Below are 22,681 nucleotides of genomic sequence, written 5' to 3'. Positions count from 1 at the left end.
TTAAATAATAAGTGGATAGAGGTGCATCCATTTGCTTTGGCAACACGAAGATCATTTATGACCTAAACTTGCAGGTTCGATTTAATAGAGGGATCAGAATTAAGATTAGCTTACTTGGTGGAATGGCTGATAGATGAGGAAATAGAAACAAGCAGTGTAGACACCTCTTATTTAGGTCTTCCTGTCTCCACTATAACTATCAGCAAGCTTTCTTTGCTACAGATGCAGGCAGAAATCAAACCACAATATTGTCATGCTCTGGTTTTGATATTTATTGAAATATCATTTTACCTTCCTAAGAATATTCAAACACATTAAAAATCTAAATGGTAATGTTACAAAATTCATTTAGCCGCCCATTAGTATTAGTCAATTAGCCAGAAGTTTTTCTTCGTGACATTTGACCTCTTAGAGGTAATACATTATAACTCGGATTGAATAAGTTTTAATGCTTTCTTCATGTTTTCTATCACTGTAATAGAAGTAAATATATATTATTCTATTAGTAAATGAGAGTATCAAATTTTTAAATTAACCCCTGAATTTAAAACTGGCCCATTAAAATTAACAGCTATAAAGATTTGGGGATTTATCTGCAACCTTAAAGAATACTATGCTAAAAGTATATATGTAAATTTAAGGATTAGACCATTCAGAGCTGGTTAATTAACTTAATGTTAAAAAAATTTATCAAAGGAATTTTGAGGGAGTACCTGTTTTGTTAACTTATTATTTTGTAGCAGTATTGCTGGATATGACAGGCATAGCTCTCTTATTAAACATAGTTGATAGTGAATGTTGTAAAAATGAAAGTCCCAAGTCAGACTGTATCTCCTTGCTTATAGGCATTAAAGGAAGAGAAAAGATTTAATTATGATCACTTTGAGGAAATCACATATAATCTTTCATACCAGAAGAATGGACTGGCTTTCTTAAGGTTTAATTTTCATGTGTACTCTATTCTTTTTGGTGGTGTTAACATTTAGTGATCATAGGAACTATTAGAGATCCCTGTTGAAAAAAGAGATTCTGAGGTGCCCCAGAAATTCTGATTTTGATGGGAGCTAAGAGTTTGCATTTTAACCACTATCACCACTACCAGCCCCACGGACTGTGATGTGTGGGTAGCACTGTTTGTGGGGAAGCACCCATGTAGGGTAACATTGACCCTTCTAACAGTCAAGTGTTGCTAGTATCACTGTTCAAGATAATTTGTGAATACTTACATAGCGGTAAATCCTGAGGTTCATATGTATATAATCTGTTTGAGTATCTTCCAGTTATATCAGCTCTGACTGTTAAAGAAGGATCTGCCAAGAAAAAATAAGTCCCTTACATATTATTTAAAATATTCTGAAAATCATTCTTGCCTTTTACTCTAAAACAAACGTTAAGCAAATTTATAAGCAAAATCACCTTTCATACATATGAATTCATTATGAGTTAATCTGACTTCTCATTTTAGTGTGTCACAGGTCTCTGTCAACATATAATAGTTTAGAGAACGATACAGAAACTACATTGGGATATTGATTTCATAGCATCAATTAATTAAAAAAATTAAAATTTAAAATTTATAAGTTGCAAGTTATAGATATAATGAGTTTGATTGTTGACCTAACAAGAACTGTTATTGACTGGGTTACTAATGACTTCCCTTTAAAAGGAATAGTACTTGAACTAGCATTTAAAAGTAAATAAAAGCAAGAAGGCTACTGATTTTCTAAATCTGATGGAAAGAGATTATACAATTACCCACAAACATGATTCTAGGCACATATTGTCCATCAGGTGATAAATTCTTATCAGTGGTTTCATGCTAGGAAAAAGACAAAAAAAAAGAATGTTATTGGATTGGATTGTCTTTAACAGTTGATTTAAAAATATTTTATGTAAACAAGTCTTTCAGTAAGTTGTATATTTTGGCCTCTTACAATTCTATAGAACATTCTATATCCACTAATACTTTATAGCTCTTTTTGTCTTTAAAAAAAGACAAAAAAAGAGATTCAGCTTTTCCACTGAATTGAGATATTAAGAAAACATTGTAGAGGTCATGTACCATGAGATTCAGCATGATGAAATTATTCTGAGCCATTTCTTGTATTTCTTTATTTTGGGCAAACACTTTTTTTAGTGCTGTGGGAGAAAACATAATGTCAATTAGTTTCAAGGATCAAGATGCCTTCAATATAATGTAGCAAAATTAAGCTAGTATTTTGCATTTGTTTGCATCTGTAACTTGGATGTAAATAGTTCATTGGCCCATTGCCACTTAGTCTCTCATTGGAAAGCAATGAGGGACAGAGTCTATCCAAGAAGACATCAAGAGAGAATCACATTGATGAAATCACCAGTTTTATAATGTCATGTAATTCATTGACTCATTGGTTAAAACAGCATCTTCTTTCAGCCAGTTTTCCTACCTTTTGGGGGGGGGGCAGGGGAGGAAGAAGGATATAAAATTCTAAAGGACATATAATATAAATATATTCAATAGATTACTAACAATCATTGCAGTCTTTAAGCACCTTAGTAAAATGGTGGTACTCTAGCAGTTGTCTTTTTTTTTTTTTTTTTTTGGAATAGAGTTTCCTGAGTGCCTTCTTAACAATTTGTAACTAGGTCACTTTCCTACTTCATATTGGAGATAAAATAAGATCTCAGGAACAAAAATTACCTTGGCAGTATTGACAGTCCTCCAAGTGATGAATAACCATCAGTGGCTTGTTACTAAACAGAAAGAGTGTGGAATTGAGCCAAGTGATTAATTTGAGTCAAAATGTACAGTGAAATTAGATTTAAGATTCTCATACTTTCTATGAGACATAAAGTAAACATCTCAGCCTGACAAATCACAGCACTGTAGTCTGTAGTCCTGTTAGTCATAACATGGCCTCAGCACTGAAGCATCAGCGTCACCAGAAATGTAGCTCATTAGAAATGTAAATTCTCAGGCTCCCTCTTGGGCCCACTCAATCAGCATCTGTGGGGTTGAGGTCCAGGAATCCTTAGCTTAACAAGCTTACCAGGCAGTTCTTATGTATACTGTAGTACAGTTAGAAAAATAAAAGTCAATTCTGTCTCCATAGATGAAAGGATACTATGAACAAGGTAGTATTCATTTCCAATGAACATCTGGTATAAAATTTTGGAAGTGTCGAAGTTTTTACTTAGGTTTTTTGTTTGTTTTCAGTTTTTCAAAAAGTCTATTAATATTTGACCATTTTCACAACCTTTTATTCTTGTCACAACTTACAATTACCAACAGTCTCAGGGAGAGTTCCCTTCCTATATATTTTTCAGTGTCATTTTGATTTTAACTCTCTGAAGACAAGTTTTGCTGGTAGCTCATTGACTACCCTGCTGTTTAGAATACGAGAAAAATTAGAATGTTAACTACAGTGAAGGACAAAATCATTATGATTCGGGTATATAAGATGTTTTTAAAAATGTTTCTTTAATTTTGCAAGGATGCTAGGTACAAAAAAGATAGACGAGTGTGTATGTATCAAGCATAAATCTTTTTAAAAACAACAGACGTAATCATATGAAATACTTGTTACTGAATAATCCTGTTTTTTCAAACTTTAGTCTCAAAAGTGTTAAATAACACACTTTGAAGTGTAAATAATTTCATTTAATCCTCAAACTTAGAATATAAGTTAATTTTAGGTAAGAATAAATCCTACAACTTATCTCTTAAAATTTATAACATAGAAAGCTAACATTTGCCAACAACTTCACATTTACTGGTGAAAGAGAAGATTAGATATCCAATGAATGAAATATTATTACCTCTTTTTAATGAGTAGAAAACTGAGCCTAAGAATATTCAATGACATTTCTCTAGAGACACATACAGAACTTAGACCTGCTAAGCACCAAGTAGTAATTCTTTTACTAGATAACTTTTTCTCTGATTGCACTTAGGTAGATAGAGGTGTCCTGTGAGGCAGAACAATTCAGGGGCATGAGTCATTCTGATTTCCTGAACTGCTACCCTTTCTTCCCAGCACAACATCTGGAAATAAGGATAACTCTGTGTAAGGAAAGACATTGATGTAACGCTTGGAAAGCTAATTTCTCCATCAGATTCTGGCCAACTGGAGTCCAAAGAAAAATGTATCAAGACCACAGAATACTCAGTCTTAACAGTTCAACTTTGAATGGGTTGTTCAGGCAGTCAAACCAAGACAGTAATCCGTTTTAGGAAAAGCTTCTGTTTCTGGCAGACACTGAATTAGGAACCCCTGAAAAAGGACTCAGACACTTTTAAAGCAAAGAGGCAGATGATAAGTATTTGAGGTTTTGCAGCCCATGTGGTCTTGTTCACAGTCGCTCACCTCTGCTGTTATTGCACGAAAGCAGCCATGGACAATATGCAACAAGGTGAGAGTGGCCACGTTATAGTAAAACTTAATTTATAACACTGGAATTTGAATTTCAACTAACTTCCATGTGTCACAAGATATTATTCTTCTTTTGATTAAAAACATTCTTTTAATGTAAAAATCATCCTTAGCTCACAGACCAAATTATCAATAAAACAGGTGGTCCCTAGCCTTTTGGTTACCAGGGGCGAAGGGTGGGGGGAGAGATAGACTGGGAGTTTGGGATTGACATGTACACACTACCATAGATAACCAACAAGGACCTACTGTATAGCACAGGGAACTCGGCTGAATATTCTGTAATAACCTAAATAGGAAAAGAATTTTAAAAAGAATTTAAAAAATAAAGCATTTTAAATTGGGGAAAAAAATCTTATGAACTAGCACATCAGATTATGAGAAACTCGAGTGAGAGAAAGAGTAAAAATTTTGGGGAGCTGTACTTCTGAGATGCCCTAAAACCAGAGCCTTCCAAGCCTAGCTGCTTATCAGCATCATTTGGTCAATTATCTTTTAAAATTCTACATGTTTTTCATTGAAAATAAGTTACAAATTCAGATGGTTTAAAATTCAAAAGTTAAAAAAGTAAAAATTCTCTCTCCTGTCCTGCCTTCAAGAAGTAAGCAATGTTACTAAGAATCTAAGTTTGCTTCCAGAGTTTTTCAGGTCATTTAACAAAATACACGTGCATATGCATATGCTTGTGTATATACTTATGTAAATGTATATGATTATGAATTGTGTATGTTCATATGCATGTCCATATGTATATATATATATCCTTTCTTTTTAAAAAATACAAATACTAGAACGCTATACACATGTATTTGCATTTGGCTTTTTTAGCATAATGGTATATCTTGGATATTATTCCCTTGTGCTTTTGTATAATATTCCATTATATGGATCATCTTTACTTTATTAGTCTCCTCAAAATAGATATTTAAATTCTTTTCAACCTTTTATGTTTAGATTGTTTTCAAACATTTAAAAAGATGCTTTGGTGAACATGATGTTACTTACATATAATTTTGCACATGGGTGGGTATATTTGTAAATACATTTCCAGAAGTGGAGTTTCTGCGTCAGAGTATGTGCATTTATAATTTTGATGCACTGTATATACTTTCCTTAGAAGCTGTACCACTTTATATTCTCTCTGATGATGTGAGAGGTAAGTATTTACTCTCACTAAAACTGGTTATTGAGCTTTTAATTCTTTTATCCAGTAGATGAAAGAGGGAAGTTAATGTGGTTTTACTTTCTTATAAAAAATAGTCACCATATGATCCAGCAATTCTACTTCTGGGTATATACCCAAAGAAAATGAAATCACTGTTTCACTATCTCAAAGGGATATCTGCATCTCCATGTTCATTGCAGCATTATTTACAATAGCCAGGACATGGAAGCAACCTAAGTGACTTTCAGTACATTTGTGACAACATGAATGAACCTTGAGCATATTATGTTAAGTAAAATAAGTCAGAGACAAATACTATATGATCTCACTTATATGTAGAATCTGGAATTAAAAAAAAAGTAAAAACCAAACTCAGAGAAACAGAGAGTAGATTGGTGGTTTCCCAGGGTGGGGATTGGGAGGTGGGGAAACTGGGTGAAGGTGCTCAAAGGGTACACACTTCCAGTTATAAGATGAGTGAGTTCTGGGAATCTAGTGATAACCAGAGTTAACAATACTGTATGGTATACTTGAAAGCTGATAAGAAAGTACATCTTAAAAGTTCTTACCACACACACACACACACACACACACACACACACACACACACACGTTAACTATGTGAGGTGATAATTAACCTTATTGTGGTCATCATTTTGCAATATATACATACATCAAATCATCACATTCTACACCTTAAATTTACACAATGTTTATGTAAATTATATCTCAATAAAGCTGTAAAAAAATAATCTTACTCATATGTTTAGGTTACTAATTTTTTTATTCTGTGTACTATCTTTCCTATCTTATGTTCATTTTTTCAAGGTCATTGACTTGACCTTTTTCTTATTAATTTATATGAGTACTTTGTATATTAGAGAAAGTCACTCTTGTAATATGTGCTATAGTTTTTTGTTTGTTTTGTATTTTTTGCCTTTTTCATTTGCTTATGATAAATTTCTGGTTGTGCAGAAATTTGCATAATCAAAAATATTAGTCATTTTTTTAAGGATTTTTCTTTCTTCTTTTTTTTTTTCCTTTGGCCATACTCAACTCTAAAGGAGGACTAGGGTGAGGCAAGAGTAGCATCTAGGGCACAAAAATTAAGTGCTTTGTTTTTGCATCCTAGACATCCCTCATGCCTCACCCTAATTGTACCCTACTCCAAGAATTTAAAGAAATAACAGTTTTGTAATAGTGTCTTCTAGTACCTTAATGGTTTCATCCTTATAATTAATCTTTATAATTTATTTTAATGTAAAATGCGAGGTATAGATCCAAATTTTTTTATTTTTCACAAATGGCTATCAAATTCTAACAATTATTTTAATACTCTATCTCTCCTATTCCTGATTCAAAATGCCACTTAATCATGTAAACAATTTCTGTAGTATCCAGTTTTCTGTTCTCTCCATTCTATTCAATTCATTTACCGGTAACATACTGTGTTATTAAAATGTTTCATATTGATTAAGGACTAGTCCCCACTGATTTCTTCTCCGAATGTTCCTAACTATTTAGGTCTGTCTGTGTTTCCATTTCAATTTTAAAATCACTTAAGAACTTGTACTAATATATTATGATTGTCTTAACAAATTTTTTAACTATAGAGAGGATTGACATTTTTATGATGTTGAATCTTCCTATCCAAGAACATGATATCCCTTCACATAGGTTTGTAATTTTTTCCTCACTAGTACATTTAGTTCATACAGATTTTGTACATTTTCTGTCAGGTTTATCCTGGGATATTTCATCTTTTTTTATTGCTATTTTATATAAGGTATGTTATAAGTGCCTTTAACTATTTTGATTATATATATATAAATGCTGTCGATTTCTAGGTATTAATTTAGTCTCATCTAATTTAACTGAATCTTCGTAGTTCTGATACTTTGGGCTGATTCTCAAGTTTTTCACAAACACAGTCATCAGCTGCAAATGAAAATTTTTTCACTCTCTCCTTTGTAAGTTATTCTCATCTAATTGCATTGGTTATTATCTCCAGAACAATGTCAGTAATTGTAGTGATTAAAGAATCCATCAGTGAGATACTTTGTTTTTCCTCAGTAAGCATGATGTTGACTTTTTTTGCTGGGATGGATAAGTTTTTTAACTTCAAATATGGATTTGGCATTGTATTAAATGCTTTTTTAGCATTTGTGGAGATAGGAGATATTTGTATGATTTGTGTCCTTATAAATATTAAATTATTTTAATTAATAGATTTCTTAATCTTGAATCTTTTGGCTTTCCCAGACTGAATCTCACTTTATCAGGGTATATTCTTTAGTGTTTTGCTGTCTGCTCTTTGCTAATATGTTGTTTGTTTTTTACATTTCTATTTGGAAATAAGATTATTCTGTAGACTTCTTTTTTTTTTTTGATATTTGTCCGGTGTTGAGAGTGTTTTACCCAATTCTTATTTGGAATCTTTTCTTTTTCTTCAAAGAGTTGAATTGAACATTCTTTAGATATTTGATAAATTCTTGGGGTGCTTTTAAAAGTACAAGTTTCTCAGCTCCATCCCCAAAGATTTAGTAGATCTTTAGTAAATCACATCACTCTTGGTCACTGAGCGCCTGGCACATAGAAGTGGATACTCAGTAAGTAGTTGACCCTGAATATGGATTTTTAAAAAAGCTCTCTGAGTTGTTCTGATGATCAGACAGCCTTGAGAAGTGCTGCTATAAGTCAGGTTCCTGTTTAAGCTTGTATAATGCCCAGTGAGTGATGCTGTTTTGTTTATACAATTTATATTCAAAAGTTTGCTTGGTGGATGTTAACTAGACTTATTGTGGTAATCATTTTGCATATATACAAATATCCAATCATTAAGTTGTATACCTGAAACTAATATAATGTTAAGTCAGTTATTCCTCAGATAAAAGAGCTAATTGGATAATTAGCTAATTGGATAATTAAGAAATTAATACAAAAGTGTCTAGAGCTGTTGTTTATAAAAAATTCTAATAGCAACTCTTAGTCCAAACAGCATACAATATCAGAGCAAATTCTTATTGTATCCTCTGAAAAGCAAACATGCTAGTGTTTGGCTGTCCTATGAGGAGGTATCTGTATCATCTGTCAAAGTTAACTGAGAGGTGTTTTACCTTTTTTGAATATGAAAGAGACCTTCCTCATAAGTCTGCACCCAAGTGATGTCATCTCCCCATCCTAAACAGAAGAGAGAAATCAATGTGTTAACTCAGGACTACCAAAGAGTTCTGAATTGGGAGTGTGAGAAGCAGGTATCTATCTATAGATATTTAAGCTACCAAGCAGTTGTCTGACATAAGGTATGGAGGATACATAATTATAACTAGATACAAAGAGGTTGTGTCCTTTCAGGTGATATTACTGAGGTTTTGTGACTATGTTTTAAATCTTATGGCCCATGGCCTTGAACCCAGTAAGTGTTCAGTAGATGCTATTATGATTAGTGGTGATTGAAAGGACATCTCTGGACCATGCAAGACCTCTCACTTTCAGAGTGTACAGGAGGAAATAACAGTTAATCTTTGCAATCTATTAATCTTTGTTAAGTTAATCTTTGTAAATCTTTGTTAAGTTAATCTTTGTAAATCTATCGGGAATACTTTGGGCTATACTGAACAGTGTCTTTGAATCTTGAGTGCCAAGAGATGCTGACTCCTTCAAAGTCATAACACATCATTGAAAAAAAGGAATTTCAAATTTTGCTTTGAGTTTTAACAGGGAAAAAAATTCTGGTGTGGGGGCCTCCCTGGTGGCGCAGTGGTTGAGAGTCCGCCTGCCGATGCAGGGGATACGGGTTCGTGCCCCGGTCTGGGAGGATCCCATATGCCGCGGAGCGGCTGGGCCCGTGAGCCATGGCCGCTGGGCCTGTGGATCCGGAGCCTGTGCTCCGCAACGGGAGAGGCCACAACAGTGAGAGGCCCGCATACTGCAAAAAGGAAAAAAAAAAAAAAAAAAAAAATTCTGGTGTGGGAATTTCATGGTTGAGAGACTCAATAAAACCCTTGTTTTGGAAGCATCCAAAAGAGTGGAGGAGAGGGAAACAGAACACAATGGGTAGAGAGAGAACCCACTAGTTTTTTTTTTTAAGAATCAATTTTATTTATTTATTTATTTATTTTGGTTGCGTCGGGTCTTCGTTGCTGCACATGGGTTTTCTGTAGTTGTGGCGAGCGGGGGCTACTCTTCGTTGCGGTGCTCAGGGTTCTCCTTACGGTGGCCTCTCCTGTTGCGGAGCACAGGCTCCAGGCACACGGGCTTCAGTAGTTGTGGTGCACAGGCTCAGTAGTTGTGGCTCACGGGCTTAGTTGCTCCACGGCCTGTGGGATCCTCCCGGACCAGGGATCGAACCCGTGTCTCCTGCATTGGCAGGTGGATTCTTAACCACTGCGCCACTAGGGAAGTCCCCCCACTAGCCTTTAAAGAAATGATGTGAGTAGTTGGGAATGTGTATTAGAGATTGAAGAATAAGACCATAGAGGAGAAGAATGCACAAAACATCCAGAAATATTTCAAAGTATTTTCAGGAAGTGTCTCAGTCTATGGATGAAAAAGGTTGAATTAATTTGAAAATAGAAATAGTTGCAGGCTATTTTGGACCCAGAGTTTTTTCATAAGTTTCATATGTTGTCAGACTGGAGTTCCTGGTTTTGATACCATGGCTTAAAGATGTCCAGGACTTATGAAGCAGAATTATGAAGCAGGATAAATATGATCCCATGATTTTTGCCTGTTGGGTTTTGGTTTGTTTGTTTTTTAATAACAACTTTATTCAAATATAATTCATATGCCAATACAGTTCATCCATTGAAAGTATATACATTTTTTTGGTATATTTACATAGTGTGCAACCATCACCACCATCAATTTTAGAAGATTTTCATCACTTCAGAAAGAAACCCTGTACCCTTTAGTTATCACCACACAATTCTTTCATCTCCTACAACCCTAAGAAATGGCTAATCTACTTCGTCTGCTTTGTCTACTTTGTCTACTTTGTCTCTATAGATTATCTTATTCCAGACATTTCATATAAGTGGAATCATATAAGATGCGATGTATCTTATGACTGGATGCTTTCACTTAATACAGTGTTTTTAAGGTTCATCCATGTTGTGGCATGTATTAGGACTTCATTCTTAGGTTAAATATTATTCCATTTTATGGGTATACCACATTTTGTTTATCCATTCATCAGTTGATGGACATTTAGGTTGTTTCTACTTTTTGGATTTTATGAATAATGCTGCTATGAACATTTGAGTGCAAACTTCAGTGTGAACATATGTTTTCATTTTTCTTGGGTATAATCCTTAGAAGTGGAATTGCTGGATCAAATGGTAACTATAACTTTAACTTTCTGACAGTTTTTCCAAGTGAGTGCATTATTTTACCCTCTTACCAGAAGTGTTGTTGGTTTGTTTTTGCCTGACTTTAGAATCCTAACATTGGAAGACATCTTAAGTTAGCTTAGTACCCCAACCTTAGCAGGAATACTTCCTATCTGTAATAACCCCGAAAGACTTTCTTTACAACTTTGCTCAAACACAGGTAGTAAGTTTATGCCATGTTTTGCATTAGATAAAAGTTATTTTGGAAACAGCCAGTGAGACTAGGTTCGTACTTAATTTCCCTATTCTGTTGCAAATATCATCCAATGCCAGAATGTCAGCAGTGGGAAGAATTACTGTTCTCTGCTTCTGTTTAACTTAGTTCCACAAATATTGAAGGAACATCTGCTATATGCCTTGCTCCACTTAGCACTGGGTGTATGAAGGTAAGACAATACAGTCTTATTGTTCTCTCTTCATTATCATAATTCCTAATTCCTAATCCATTACTGGCTATGCTTACTTATCTTCTGAGATTTTATTCATTCTCCAGTATGTATTTATTGAGTACTTATTGTATACCAGGCACTGGACCAGGTGCTGGACGCAGAGCAGTTTTGGTTTAAAAGGAAGTTAAGATTTGGGGTTCACTTTTTTATTGAACCATTTCTTACCTTTTTCCAATTAATAATCCCTTTTCTCCCTAACACTGTCTCTGTTTAACTGGTGCTGCTCTGCACTCTAAGAGGCTCCATATGCTACTTGGTACGCTGTAGTCAAATTTCCCTTTCACCCCTACCTTAAATCCTCATTCTCAGTTGTTTTCTATGTGCCAGTAGAAGATAAAGGCTTAACCAAATGCAAACCAATTCTGAATAATGGAGTTCCCAGCTGCTATCAGTCATCTCCCCTATTGAAATAATTTAACTGAAATAACAGACTCATCACATTGTTTAAAACTTATTGTACGTATTGAGTATATTTTTCATAAAATTCACCAAATAGTTTTAGTGGACACTTGGAAGTGAATACACAGAATGTTGGTACCTTAATTATAGTTACAGCATGCTGCTTAACTCAGCCCTCGAGGGTCTTTAAGGGCAGTGAGTTTGATCTTTGGCATTTTAAGGCTACTGAGTTCATTGTTTTATAACTGTTGTATGTATATATGGAGGTACATGATAAATTACACTTAGGAAAATATTTCCCTCTTTTATTTATTTTACAAAAACCTGCTGATTTTTTTAGACTTATAGTTTCTGTGATTTTAAACTGAAGTAGAATTAATTATCTTGGCTGAACACTGACAGGCAATTGGCTGGCACCCAATACATCTGTTAAGGAATGAATTAACTTGGAAAGAAAGCCAATATTTTAAAATTTGAAATTATGCTCTAGTTGATCTCCATTTGTTTGCTCCAGTCACATTACCATTCCAAGTACCAGTCAAGTATTTTTTGGTTTGTGTTACTAATTTAGAATAGCTATTTGGAGACAAATGATTTTCTTTCCATTTCTGGTAGCTGGAAATGTAGGAATCAATTCTGAGAATTTTCTTTATGAATTATTTCTTTGCAGATGAAGATATAATTGTTTCTCAGGCCAAAGTAAAACAGTTGTTGCAAAATAGAAATGTTTTCAATGTAGCCAATGACGAATCTAGATTATGTCCTCTAAAAATACTGCAGCTGTTTTCTGGAGTCAGCATAGCAAACACTTGGTTAACCAAAATTCTTGGAGGGTGGAGATAAAGTATAATTTTCTGGGGACCCCAGTGTAAAATCATTCCAAATTATTTTCTTGCCTGAATAAAGAGAGGACAGGGCACTGGAACAGATTTTGAGGGAATCCTGATTGCATTTAGGATATCAATATAACAAATCAATCAATAGCATTTTGCAGGACTCTGGTTACCAAAGTTGTAGGCAATGAAACCAGTTCTCCACTATTTCTGTAGAAGATGCAGCAAATTGTTTTTCATTTCATTTGGCTCACTCTTTAAAATTAACTGATCCTCTCTGTTTTTTTTTTTCCTCCTATTTTGAAATGATACACAACAAAAAATTTCAGTTAATTGAGTTGGCCTTATAACTAGACTACGGGCAAGAGATGATGAATTTTAAAACAATCCAAATGACTGAGTTCAGAAAATAAAATGAGATTCCAGTACCTCTTGAGAGTGTCTGAGGAGATCTTTTTCCCTTTTTGATTGCGATGGCAAGGTTAGAAGAAACCGTGATGAGTAAGAGACAGGGGACCAAAGCTGAGTGTAACATCATATCTTCTCAAGAATCCCTCAGAAGCAGCTGGATGATGAAAAATAATTGTCAGAATCTGGTAGGTTACCTCAGGCTGTCATTAAGACATTTGTTAAGAGACCAAACCTATGCTGCCAGATTGCTCTGCTTGTGTGAACTGACATGGTACAACCACCTAGAACTTTCACATTTTATTTTTAAATTATTGTAAAAATACAATCAACTCAATAGATGTCCACTTGATGAAAAGCGACATTCCTGGCATCCTGAGAGCAGTACAATGAAGTTGAAAGAGAACTGGACCAGGGCACCCAAAGCCTACTTCTGATGCTATTCTAGTGCTCATGGAACTGCATTAAAACTCAAATAAGATGATATTGATTAAAGGCCTTGCAACTGCTAAGTGCAATGGAAAGGTGACGTTTGTCATGCATAAATATTCTTTGCCCTTTGATTCTTCTTGATCTAATAGATTAAAATGACATTTTAACTCTGCCAAGACAGTAAGATTAGGCATGAACAAATACTGCTTAAATTAGAGCTGAGGAAAAACAGAATATGAAGGTTCTTGTTCTTCAGTTCCTCTACAGTTGCTTATCTTTTTTATCCTTCCGTCATTTACTCAGCCTTTTGCCCTTAAATTTACAACCCTGCCCTATTTAAAATTCATTCCTCTCATTTTAGTATCTTTATCTAGCCAGCAGTACATCCCTTCAGTCCTCTCCTGGATTGAAAATGGTTAGTTTGGTCCTATTTAAATTATTTTCTTTCCTAATCTGCAAGGGACCCACTTTTAAATTATTTTGTATTGAGAAGCTCTGTTAAACAATAACCATGGGGCTGATAAGGATCGAAGTTTAAGTTCCTATAACTTATTAATACAGTGAAACATTTCAGCATGCCATCTTTTACCGTATGAGCGTCATCTTGTACCATAAAGACTGAAACAAAGAAAGGGTAGATTTCAGTAGGGGATAAAGACAGCTGACTCTGGAACACAAAGTCCAACATGGGGAGGGCAGACTCTGTCAGAGTGAAAGTTGCAGTGGAAAAATTGAAGCAACCATCTAGGGTAGGGTCTAAACTTGGGTGCAGTGAGCTTCTAGAAGGTCTATGATTGAGCTACTGGAGTCTCAAAAATCCCTGAATTGTATGTAAAATTTTATGTGCCTTTGTTCTCTTTTCTGGAGAAGAGAGCCCCTAGTTGCCTTAAGATTCTCCGAGGGATCTCTAGAAGTAAAGAGTTAAGAAAAAGTTAATCTGGAGGAGGCATTAGGAAAAGTTCTTTATGAGAGAGACAGAGATTAGTAGGTAGAATCTGTATCAAAAGAGAGGAATTATAACTTCACCATCTTCTTATTTTAAAGCTGCCAAATTTAGAATGAATAGGAACTGAATTTTTTTTCAAATTTCAAGTTGCTATGTATTATTGTCAGATTGTTCTGCTTAAAAGTCAAAATATTTTTTTCTGTTTGACATTGATAAATTATAAAATATATAGTAAGGGCTTCCCTGGTGGTGCAGTGGTTGAGAGTCCGCCTGCCGATGCAGGGGACACGGGTTCGTGCCCCAGTCTGGGAGGGTCCCACATGCCGCGGAGCGGCTGGGCCCGTGAGCCATGGCCGCTGAGCCTGCGCGTCCGCAGCCTGTGCTCCACAATGGGAGAGTCCACAACAGTGAGAGGCCCGCGTAATGCAAAAACAACAACAACAACAACAAAAAAACCCCCAAAAATATATAGTAAATATATTCTATGACAAAGCCAATAATTTATATATTATTATCTTTGGATGAACAGTAATTTCCCCGATAAACAGAACATGAGTTAGTTATGATCCTCTAGTATCAGATGTGTGGGCAAAGCTCCTTGGGGGACACAGATGAATACGACATGGTCATGGCCCTGGAGCAACTCACATTGCCTTCCGAAGGCAAATAACCACACGTCTACAATTAGGTGTTAAAAACACAGATAGTTAGCATTTTCTGACACAGTATTTCACTTTTCAAAAGTAATTTAACGTAAGTCATTTACTTAAATATTATGTAAAAATTCTGTATAAAAGAAAACTGGGAGTGAGATTTTACATTCTTTTTTAATATTCTTTTCCATTATGGTTTATCACAGCATATTGAATATAGTTCCCTGTGCTATATAGTAAGATCTTGTTGCTTATCCGTTCTATATATACTAGTTTGCATCTGCTAACCCCAAACTCCCACTTCATTCCTTTGTGCTCTTTCCTGGGGAAGAGGGCCCCTAAAGAATATTTTTTAAAAATGTATATATATGTATAACTGCATCACTTGCTGTACAGCTGAAATTAACACAGCATTGTAAATCAACTATACTTCAATAAAAAAATAACAGGGAGGAACAACTGTTACTTGCAGCATAATTTTTAAAGGGTCACTTTTGGTGAATGTTAGTTTATTATAATATCATTAATACACATAAAGAATAAAAGTATGAAGCCAACAAAGGAAATCTAGTTCATTAAAAGAAGAAAAATATCATTTCATTGAACTTGCCCTCTGCTTTACTGAAGACCTCACTTTACTACAGCGATAATATGATCCTTTAAATATAACTGAGCTTGACCACTGATTAAGTAATCTGGAAATTTTGCTTGCTTACCTGAACTTGTCAGTGCTCTTGCTGGAAGTGTATTCTGGATATTTCTGATTAAAAATGGGTGTGGATTTATAGACACACACAGGCACACACACACCTGATCTACAGCCCCACCTGCATTGAAACAAGAGCACAGTCCACCTGCAAACTTAAAAAACATTCTTGTCTGAAAAATCCATGCTTCTTTCCAGTTCTCATGCTCTCACACTAAAAAAAAAAAAAGTGTCCTTTTTCTTTCTCTAAATTAAGATTGAGTGTCCTCATAGAATGAGGCCAAATACCACCTTTGTGCTTTTTTCTCATCTACCTTTTGCTTCCCAAGGTAATTTAATGTTTGGCTGGAGTTCAACACCCAGAAAAAAAAAAAAGAAATGGTGGCGAGAGTGGGGAAGGAACGGGTATGAATGTGGGAACTGTGTGTGCACCATTGTTCTAGATGAAAGGTCAGTGAGGCTTGCAGATTAGATATAAAACAAATAGAAATTCCTCAGGTTTACTCTCTTTACAGGAATATAATCAGCAGCTAAAGAGAGCAGGTCCCCCCCTTTTTTTTCCTGAGAGAGAGAAAAAGGAAAAGAGAGAAATAAATTAAAATGCTGTTTTAAAATTTAATATTTTTATAATTTGATGATTTCTTATAGTCTCCTTGTAAAACCCCTTACCTTACCATGCCAAAAAATAGGAAAACAGGCCATTAGAGATTATATTTATCTAATAGTTAGATTTTTTAAATTGTATACTTAATCCATGATTATGGTAAAACATTTTTAAAGTGTGGAATTGTGTCAAAATAAAAAGTAAAATTCTCTTCCCTTTCACCAGCATCACCTTTCTCTGATCACTCCACCCCCAAAGACAGACAGACAGACACACACACACACACACACACACACACACACACACACACACACACACACACACACACACACACACACACACACACAAACACACACGTTCTACTTCCTGGACTTAATTACTGTTAAAGTGATCTAGAGCAGGGTCATCAAATCTGGCCCACCTGTTTTCATACAGACCAAGAGCTAATGGTTTTTACATTTTAAAATGGCTGGGTGAAAAGTAAAAAGAATCATACTCTGTGACATCTGAAAACTGTACGAAATTAAAATGTCACTGTCTGTAACTGGAAGTTACTGGATGCAGTGCAGGCATGTCCATTTCCTTGTTATTGTCTATGGTTCTTTTTGCATTCTAAGTGGAGTACTGAGACAAGGACCATATGGCCTGTGAAGTCTAAAATATTTACTCTCAGGTCTTTTATAGAAAAAGTTGGCTGATCCTTAGTTTAGGTGCTTGTTCAACAAATTTTTCCCTTCCTTCTCCCTCCTTCCCTCTCTTTATCTTTTTTTTTGCTTAATTACTCACTATATTAATAAATGTACTGCTAAAGAATGGAGGTGGTGTCTGTCTTCTGACATTAAAGAGAGTATGCTTTGCTCCTAGTATTTTAACTTTGGATATAGAGCTGGTTTGATTTACCATAAGAAGTTAGCCATTGTTTCTATACTATGTCTCTTGAAAGCAGGAATGTTGGATTGTGTTCTATAAAGACAGATAAATGTATATAGGGTAGTAAATTGATATAGTAAATGTATTCATTTCATATAGTAAATTTATAGTTTTCCTGTTGAACCTTCCTTGTGATCCCAAGAGAAACCCCATGTAGCCAGCTTGTATTATTCTTTTACTGTACGACTGATTCATGTATTCATTTAATTGTGCTTTCTTCCTCCTGTAGAATTCTCAAAGGGAACCTTCCTTGGAACATGCTATTGAAATAGAATCCTTCGTGCTGAAGGTTAAGGAACTTGACCAACAATTGTAATTTTATATCCGGCACTTACAAAGCAAAGAAACAGCTGTGTAGTCATCCCTAAGTTTTCCTCTTAAAGGGAGTGGCACAGCTTTCACTTTCTTCTTGACTGGTAGTGGTTTATAGAAAAATCTTTTTCTTTTCTTTTTTTTTTTTACCATCTATATTGGAGTATAATTGCTTTACAATGGTGTGTTAGTTTCTGCTTTATAACAAAGTGAATCAGTTATACATATACATATATCCCCATATCCCTCCCTCTTGCGTCTCCCTCCCACCCCCCCATCCCACCCCTCTAGGTGGTCACAAAGCACCGAGCTGATCTCCCTGTACTATGCAACTGCTTCCCACTAGCTGTTTTACATTTGGTAGTATGTATAAGTCCATGCCACTCTCTCACTTCGTCCCAGCTTACCCTTCCCCCTCCCCGTGTCCTCAAGTCCATTCTCTACGTCTGTGTCTTTATTCCTGTCCTGCCCCAGGTTCTTCATGACCATTTTTTTTTTTACATTCCGTATATATGTGTTAGCATACGGTATTTTTCTCTTTCTGACTTACTTCACTCTGTATGACAGTCTCTAGGTCCATAATCCACAGTTTCGTTTCTTTTTATGGCTGAGTAATATCCCATTGTATATATGTGCCACATCTTCTTTATCTATTCATCTGTTGATGGACACTTAGGTTGCTTCCATGTCCTGGCTATTGTAAATAGAGTTGCAATGAACATCGTGGTACATGACTCTTTTTGAATTATGGTTTTCTCAGGGTATATGCTCAGTAGTGGGATTGCTGGGTCATATGGTAGTTCTATTTTTAGTTTTTTAAGGACCTCCATCCTGTTCTCCATAGTGGCTGTACCAATTTACATTCCCACCAACAGTGTAAGAGGTTTCCCTTTTCTCCACACCCTCTACAGCATTTACTGTTTGTAGATTTTTTGATGATGGCCATTCTGACTGGTGTGAGGTGATACCTCACTGTAATTTTTATTTTGTGGTTGTTGTTCGAGGTAATCATTTATTTACCTTGTTAAAAATCTACTGATCCAACAGAGACTTGACAAATCAAACAATATGCAAAACTCATACCAAGGAAACACAAAGCTAGATTTGTCATTATTTGTCCTGTTAGAAATTTTCCAGTTTGGATAGCCTGAATTTCAATATTACTTTGAGAATGTGTGGTCTACCAAACTGCTGTAGATTACTGGTCCTGTTAAGTACTGTTAATTTAAGTCAAGTAGACCTAAATGTCTTTAGAAAATGACCTGGCTAGAAGTGACTGGAAGTTCCCCAAGTCCACATGTTCCTTTCTCAATTCCCAGGCACTGCCTGACTCTCTCAGCTACTAATCTGTGGGTTAGAGCAATGTCCCCAGAATGGTCCAGCCAAATGAAGTAGCACTGACTGTAATGGCTACTTACAAGTTGCACACAGGGTTAGTGCATCAAATTAGCTAGTTCCCAAGTAAGAATACGAACGAATGGGATAAACACCAAACACATTTTTTTTTTTTACAGGAAATAATCCTTTTTTATTTTTATTTTTTTGTGTTAGTTTCTGCTTTATAACAAAGTGAATCAGTTATACGTATACATATGTTCCCATATCTCTTCCCTCTTGCGTCTCCCTCCCTCCGACCCTCCCTATCCCACCCCTCTAGGTGGTCACAAAGCACCGAGCTGATCTCCCTGTGCTATGCGGCTGCTTCCCACTAGCTATCTATTTTACGTTTGGTAGTGTATATATGTCCATGCCACTCTCTCACTTTGTCACAGCTTACTTTTCCCCCTCCCCATATCCTCAAGTCCATTCTCTAGTAAGTCTGTGTCTTTATTCCCATCTTGCCCCTAGCCTCATTGTAGTTTTGATTTGCATTTCTCTATTGATTAGTGATGTTGCACATCCTTTCAGGTATTTGTTGGCAATCTATATATCTTCTTTGGAGAAATGTCTACATAAGTCTTGCCCATTTTTGGATTGGGTTGTTTGTTCTCTTGGTATTGACTTGCATGAGCTGATTGTATATTTTGGAGATTAATCCTTTGTCAGTTGCTTCGTTTGCAAATACTTTCACCCATTCTGAGGATTTTCTTTTCATCTTGTTTATTGTTTCCTTTGCTGTGCAAAAGCTTTTAAGTTTCATTAATTCCCATTTGTTTATTTTTATTTCCATTTCTCTAGGAAGTGGGTCAAAAAGGATCTTGCTGTGATGTATGTCATTGAGTGTTCTGCCTATGTTTTCCTCTAAGAGTTTTATAGTGTCTGGCCTTACATTTAGGTCTTTAATCCATTTTGAATTTATTTTTGTGTGTAGTATTAGTCAGTGTTCTAATTTCATTCTGTTTACATGTAGCTGTCCAGAACCACTGTTTTCCCAGAACCACTTATTGAAGAGGCTGTCTTTTCCCCATTGTATATTCTTGCCTCCATTATCAAAGATAAGGTGACCATATGTGGGTGGGTTTATCTCTGGGCTTTCTATCCTGTTCCATTGATCTATATTTCTGTTTTTGTGCCAGTACGGTACTGTCCTGATTACTGCAGCTTTGTAGTATAGTCTGAAGACAGGGAGCCTGATTCCTCCAGGTCCATTTTTCTTTCTCAAGATTGCTTTGGCTATTCGGGGTATTTTGTGTTTCCATACAAATTGTGAATATTTTTGCTCTAGTTCTGTGAAAAATGCCATTGGTAGTGTGATAGGGATTGCTTTTAATCATTGATTGCTTTGTGTAGTATAGTCATTTTCACAATGTTGATTTTTACAATCCAAGAACATGGTATATCTCTCCATCTGTTTGTATCATCTTTAATTTCTTTCATCAGTGTCTTATAGTTTTCTGCATGAAGGTTTTTGTTTCCTTAGTTAGGTTTATTCCTAGGTATTTTATTCTTTTTGTTGCAGTCATTAGTGTATAGCAATGCAGGAGATTTCTGTACATTAATTTTGTATACTGCTACATTACCAAATTCATTGATTAGCTCTATTAGTGTTCTGTTAGCATCTTTAGGATTCTGTATGTATAGTATCATGTCATTTGCAAACAGTGACTATTTTACTTCTTTTCCAATTTGGATTCCTTTTATTTCTTTTTCTTCTCTGATTGCTGTGGCTAAAACTTCCAAAACTATGTTGAATAATAGCTGTGAGAGTGGGCAACGTTGTCTTGTTCCTGATCTTAGTGGAAATGGTTTCAGTTTTGCACCATTGAGAACGATGTTGTCTGTGGGTTTGTCATATATGGCTTTTATTATGTTGAGGTAAGTTCCCTCTATGCCTACTTTCTGGAGGGTTTTTATCATAAATGGAAGTTGAATTTTGTCAAAAGCTTTTTCTGCATCTATTGAGATGATCATATGGTTTTCCTCCTTCAATGTGTTAATATGGTTTATCACAGTGATTGATTTTGATATATTGAAGAATCCTTGCATTCCTGGGATAAACCCCACTTGATCATGGTGTATGATCCTTTTAATGTGTTGTTAGATTCTGTTTGCTAGTATTTTGTTGAGGATTTTTGAATCTATGTTCATCAGTGATATTGGCCTGTAGTTTTCTTTTTTTGTGACATCTTTGTCTGGCTTTGGTATCAGGGTGATGGTGGCCTCGTAGAATGAGTTTGGGAGTGTTCCTCCCTCTGCTATATTGTGGAAGAGTTTGAGAAGGATAGGTGTTAGCTCTTCTCTAAATATTTGATAGGATTCACCTGTGAAGCCATCTGGTGCTGGGGTTTTGTTTGTTGGAAGATTTTTAATGACACTTTCAATTTGGGTGCTTGTGATTAGTCTGTTTATATTTTCTGTTTCTTCCTTGCTCAGTTTTGGAAGGTTGTGCTGTTCTAAGAATTTGTCCATTTCTTCCAGGTTGTCCATTTTATTGGCATATAGTTGCTTGTAGTAATCTCTCATGATCCTTTGTATTTCTGCATTGTCAGTTGTTACTTCTCCTTTTTCATTTCTAATTCTATTGATTTGAGTCTTCTCCTTTTTTTTCTTGATGAGTCTGGCTTATGGTTTATGAATTTTGTTTATTTTCTCAAAGAACCACCTTTTGGTTTTATTGATCTTTGCTATCATTTCCTTCATTTATTTCTGATCTGATCTTTATGATTTCTTTCCTTCTGTTAACTTTGAGGTTTTTTTGTTCTTCTTTCTCTAAGTGCTTCAGGTGTAAGGTTAGGTTGTTTATTTGAGATGTTTCTTGTTTCTTGAGGTAGGATTGTACTGCTATAAACTTCCCTCTTAGAACTGCTTTTGCTGCATCCCATAGGTTTTGGGTTGTTGTGTTATAATTGTCATTTGTTCCTAGGTATTTTTTGATTTCCTATTTGATTTCTTCAGTGATCTCTTGGTTATTTAGTAGTGTATTGTTTAGCCTCCATGTGTTTGTATTTTTTAGAGACTTTTTCCTGTAATTGATATCTAGTCTCATAGTGTTGTGGTTGGAAAAGATACTTGATATGATTTCAATTTTCTTCAATTTACCAAGGCTTGATTTGTGATCCAAGATATGATCTATCCTGGAGAATGTTCCATGAGCACTTGAAAAGAAAGTGTATTCTGTTGTTTTTGGATGCAATATCCTATAAAAATCAATGAAGTCCATCTTGCTTAATGTATCATTTAAAGCTTGTGTTTCATTTATTTTCATTTTGGGTGATCTGTCCATTGGTGAAAGTGGGGTATTAAAGTCCCCTACTATTATTGTGTTACTGTTGATTTCTCCTTTCATGGCTGTTAGCATTTGCCTTATGTATTGAGGTGCTCCTATGTTGGGTGCATAAATGTTTACAATTGTTATATCTTCTTCTTGGATTGATCCCTTGATCATTATGTACTGTCCTTCTTTGTCTCTTGTAATAGTCTTTAAAGTCCATTTTGTTTGATATGAGAATTGCCACTCCAGCTTTCTTTTGGTTTCCATTTGCATGGAATATCTTTTTCCATCCCCTCACTTTCTGTCTGTATGTGTCCCTAGGTCTGAAGTGGGTCTCTTCTAGACAGCATACATATGGCTCTTGTTTTTCTGTCCATTCACCCAGTCTGTA

At 35.3% G+C, this 22,681-nt stretch overlaps 1 protein-coding gene across 1 annotated transcript; it reads right to left on the bottom strand.

Annotated features, from left to right (window-relative positions):
• Positions 1-422: 422 nt before the first annotated feature.
• Positions 423-13,186, bottom strand: AGR3 (anterior gradient 3, protein disulphide isomerase family member). The gene is made up of 7 exons (XM_060108742.1): positions 13,078-13,186; positions 8,694-8,757; positions 2,681-2,733; positions 2,063-2,139; positions 1,756-1,819; positions 1,227-1,310; positions 423-472 (listed from the first exon to the last, which is right to left on the bottom strand). The coding sequence occupies exons 1-7, from the start codon at positions 13,184-13,186 to the stop codon at positions 423-425; spliced, it is 501 nt and encodes a 166-aa protein (XP_059964725.1).
• Between the last annotated feature and the right edge of the window lie 9,495 nt (positions 13,187-22,681).

This window comes from Mesoplodon densirostris, chromosome 9 (assembly GCF_025265405.1).
Source record: "Mesoplodon densirostris isolate mMesDen1 chromosome 9, mMesDen1 primary haplotype, whole genome shotgun sequence".
Classification (NCBI taxonomy): domain Eukaryota; kingdom Metazoa; phylum Chordata; class Mammalia; order Artiodactyla; family Ziphiidae; genus Mesoplodon; species Mesoplodon densirostris.
The sequence above is the reverse complement of the archived record's forward strand: the minus strand, read 5'-3'. Positions and strand labels throughout refer to the sequence as shown.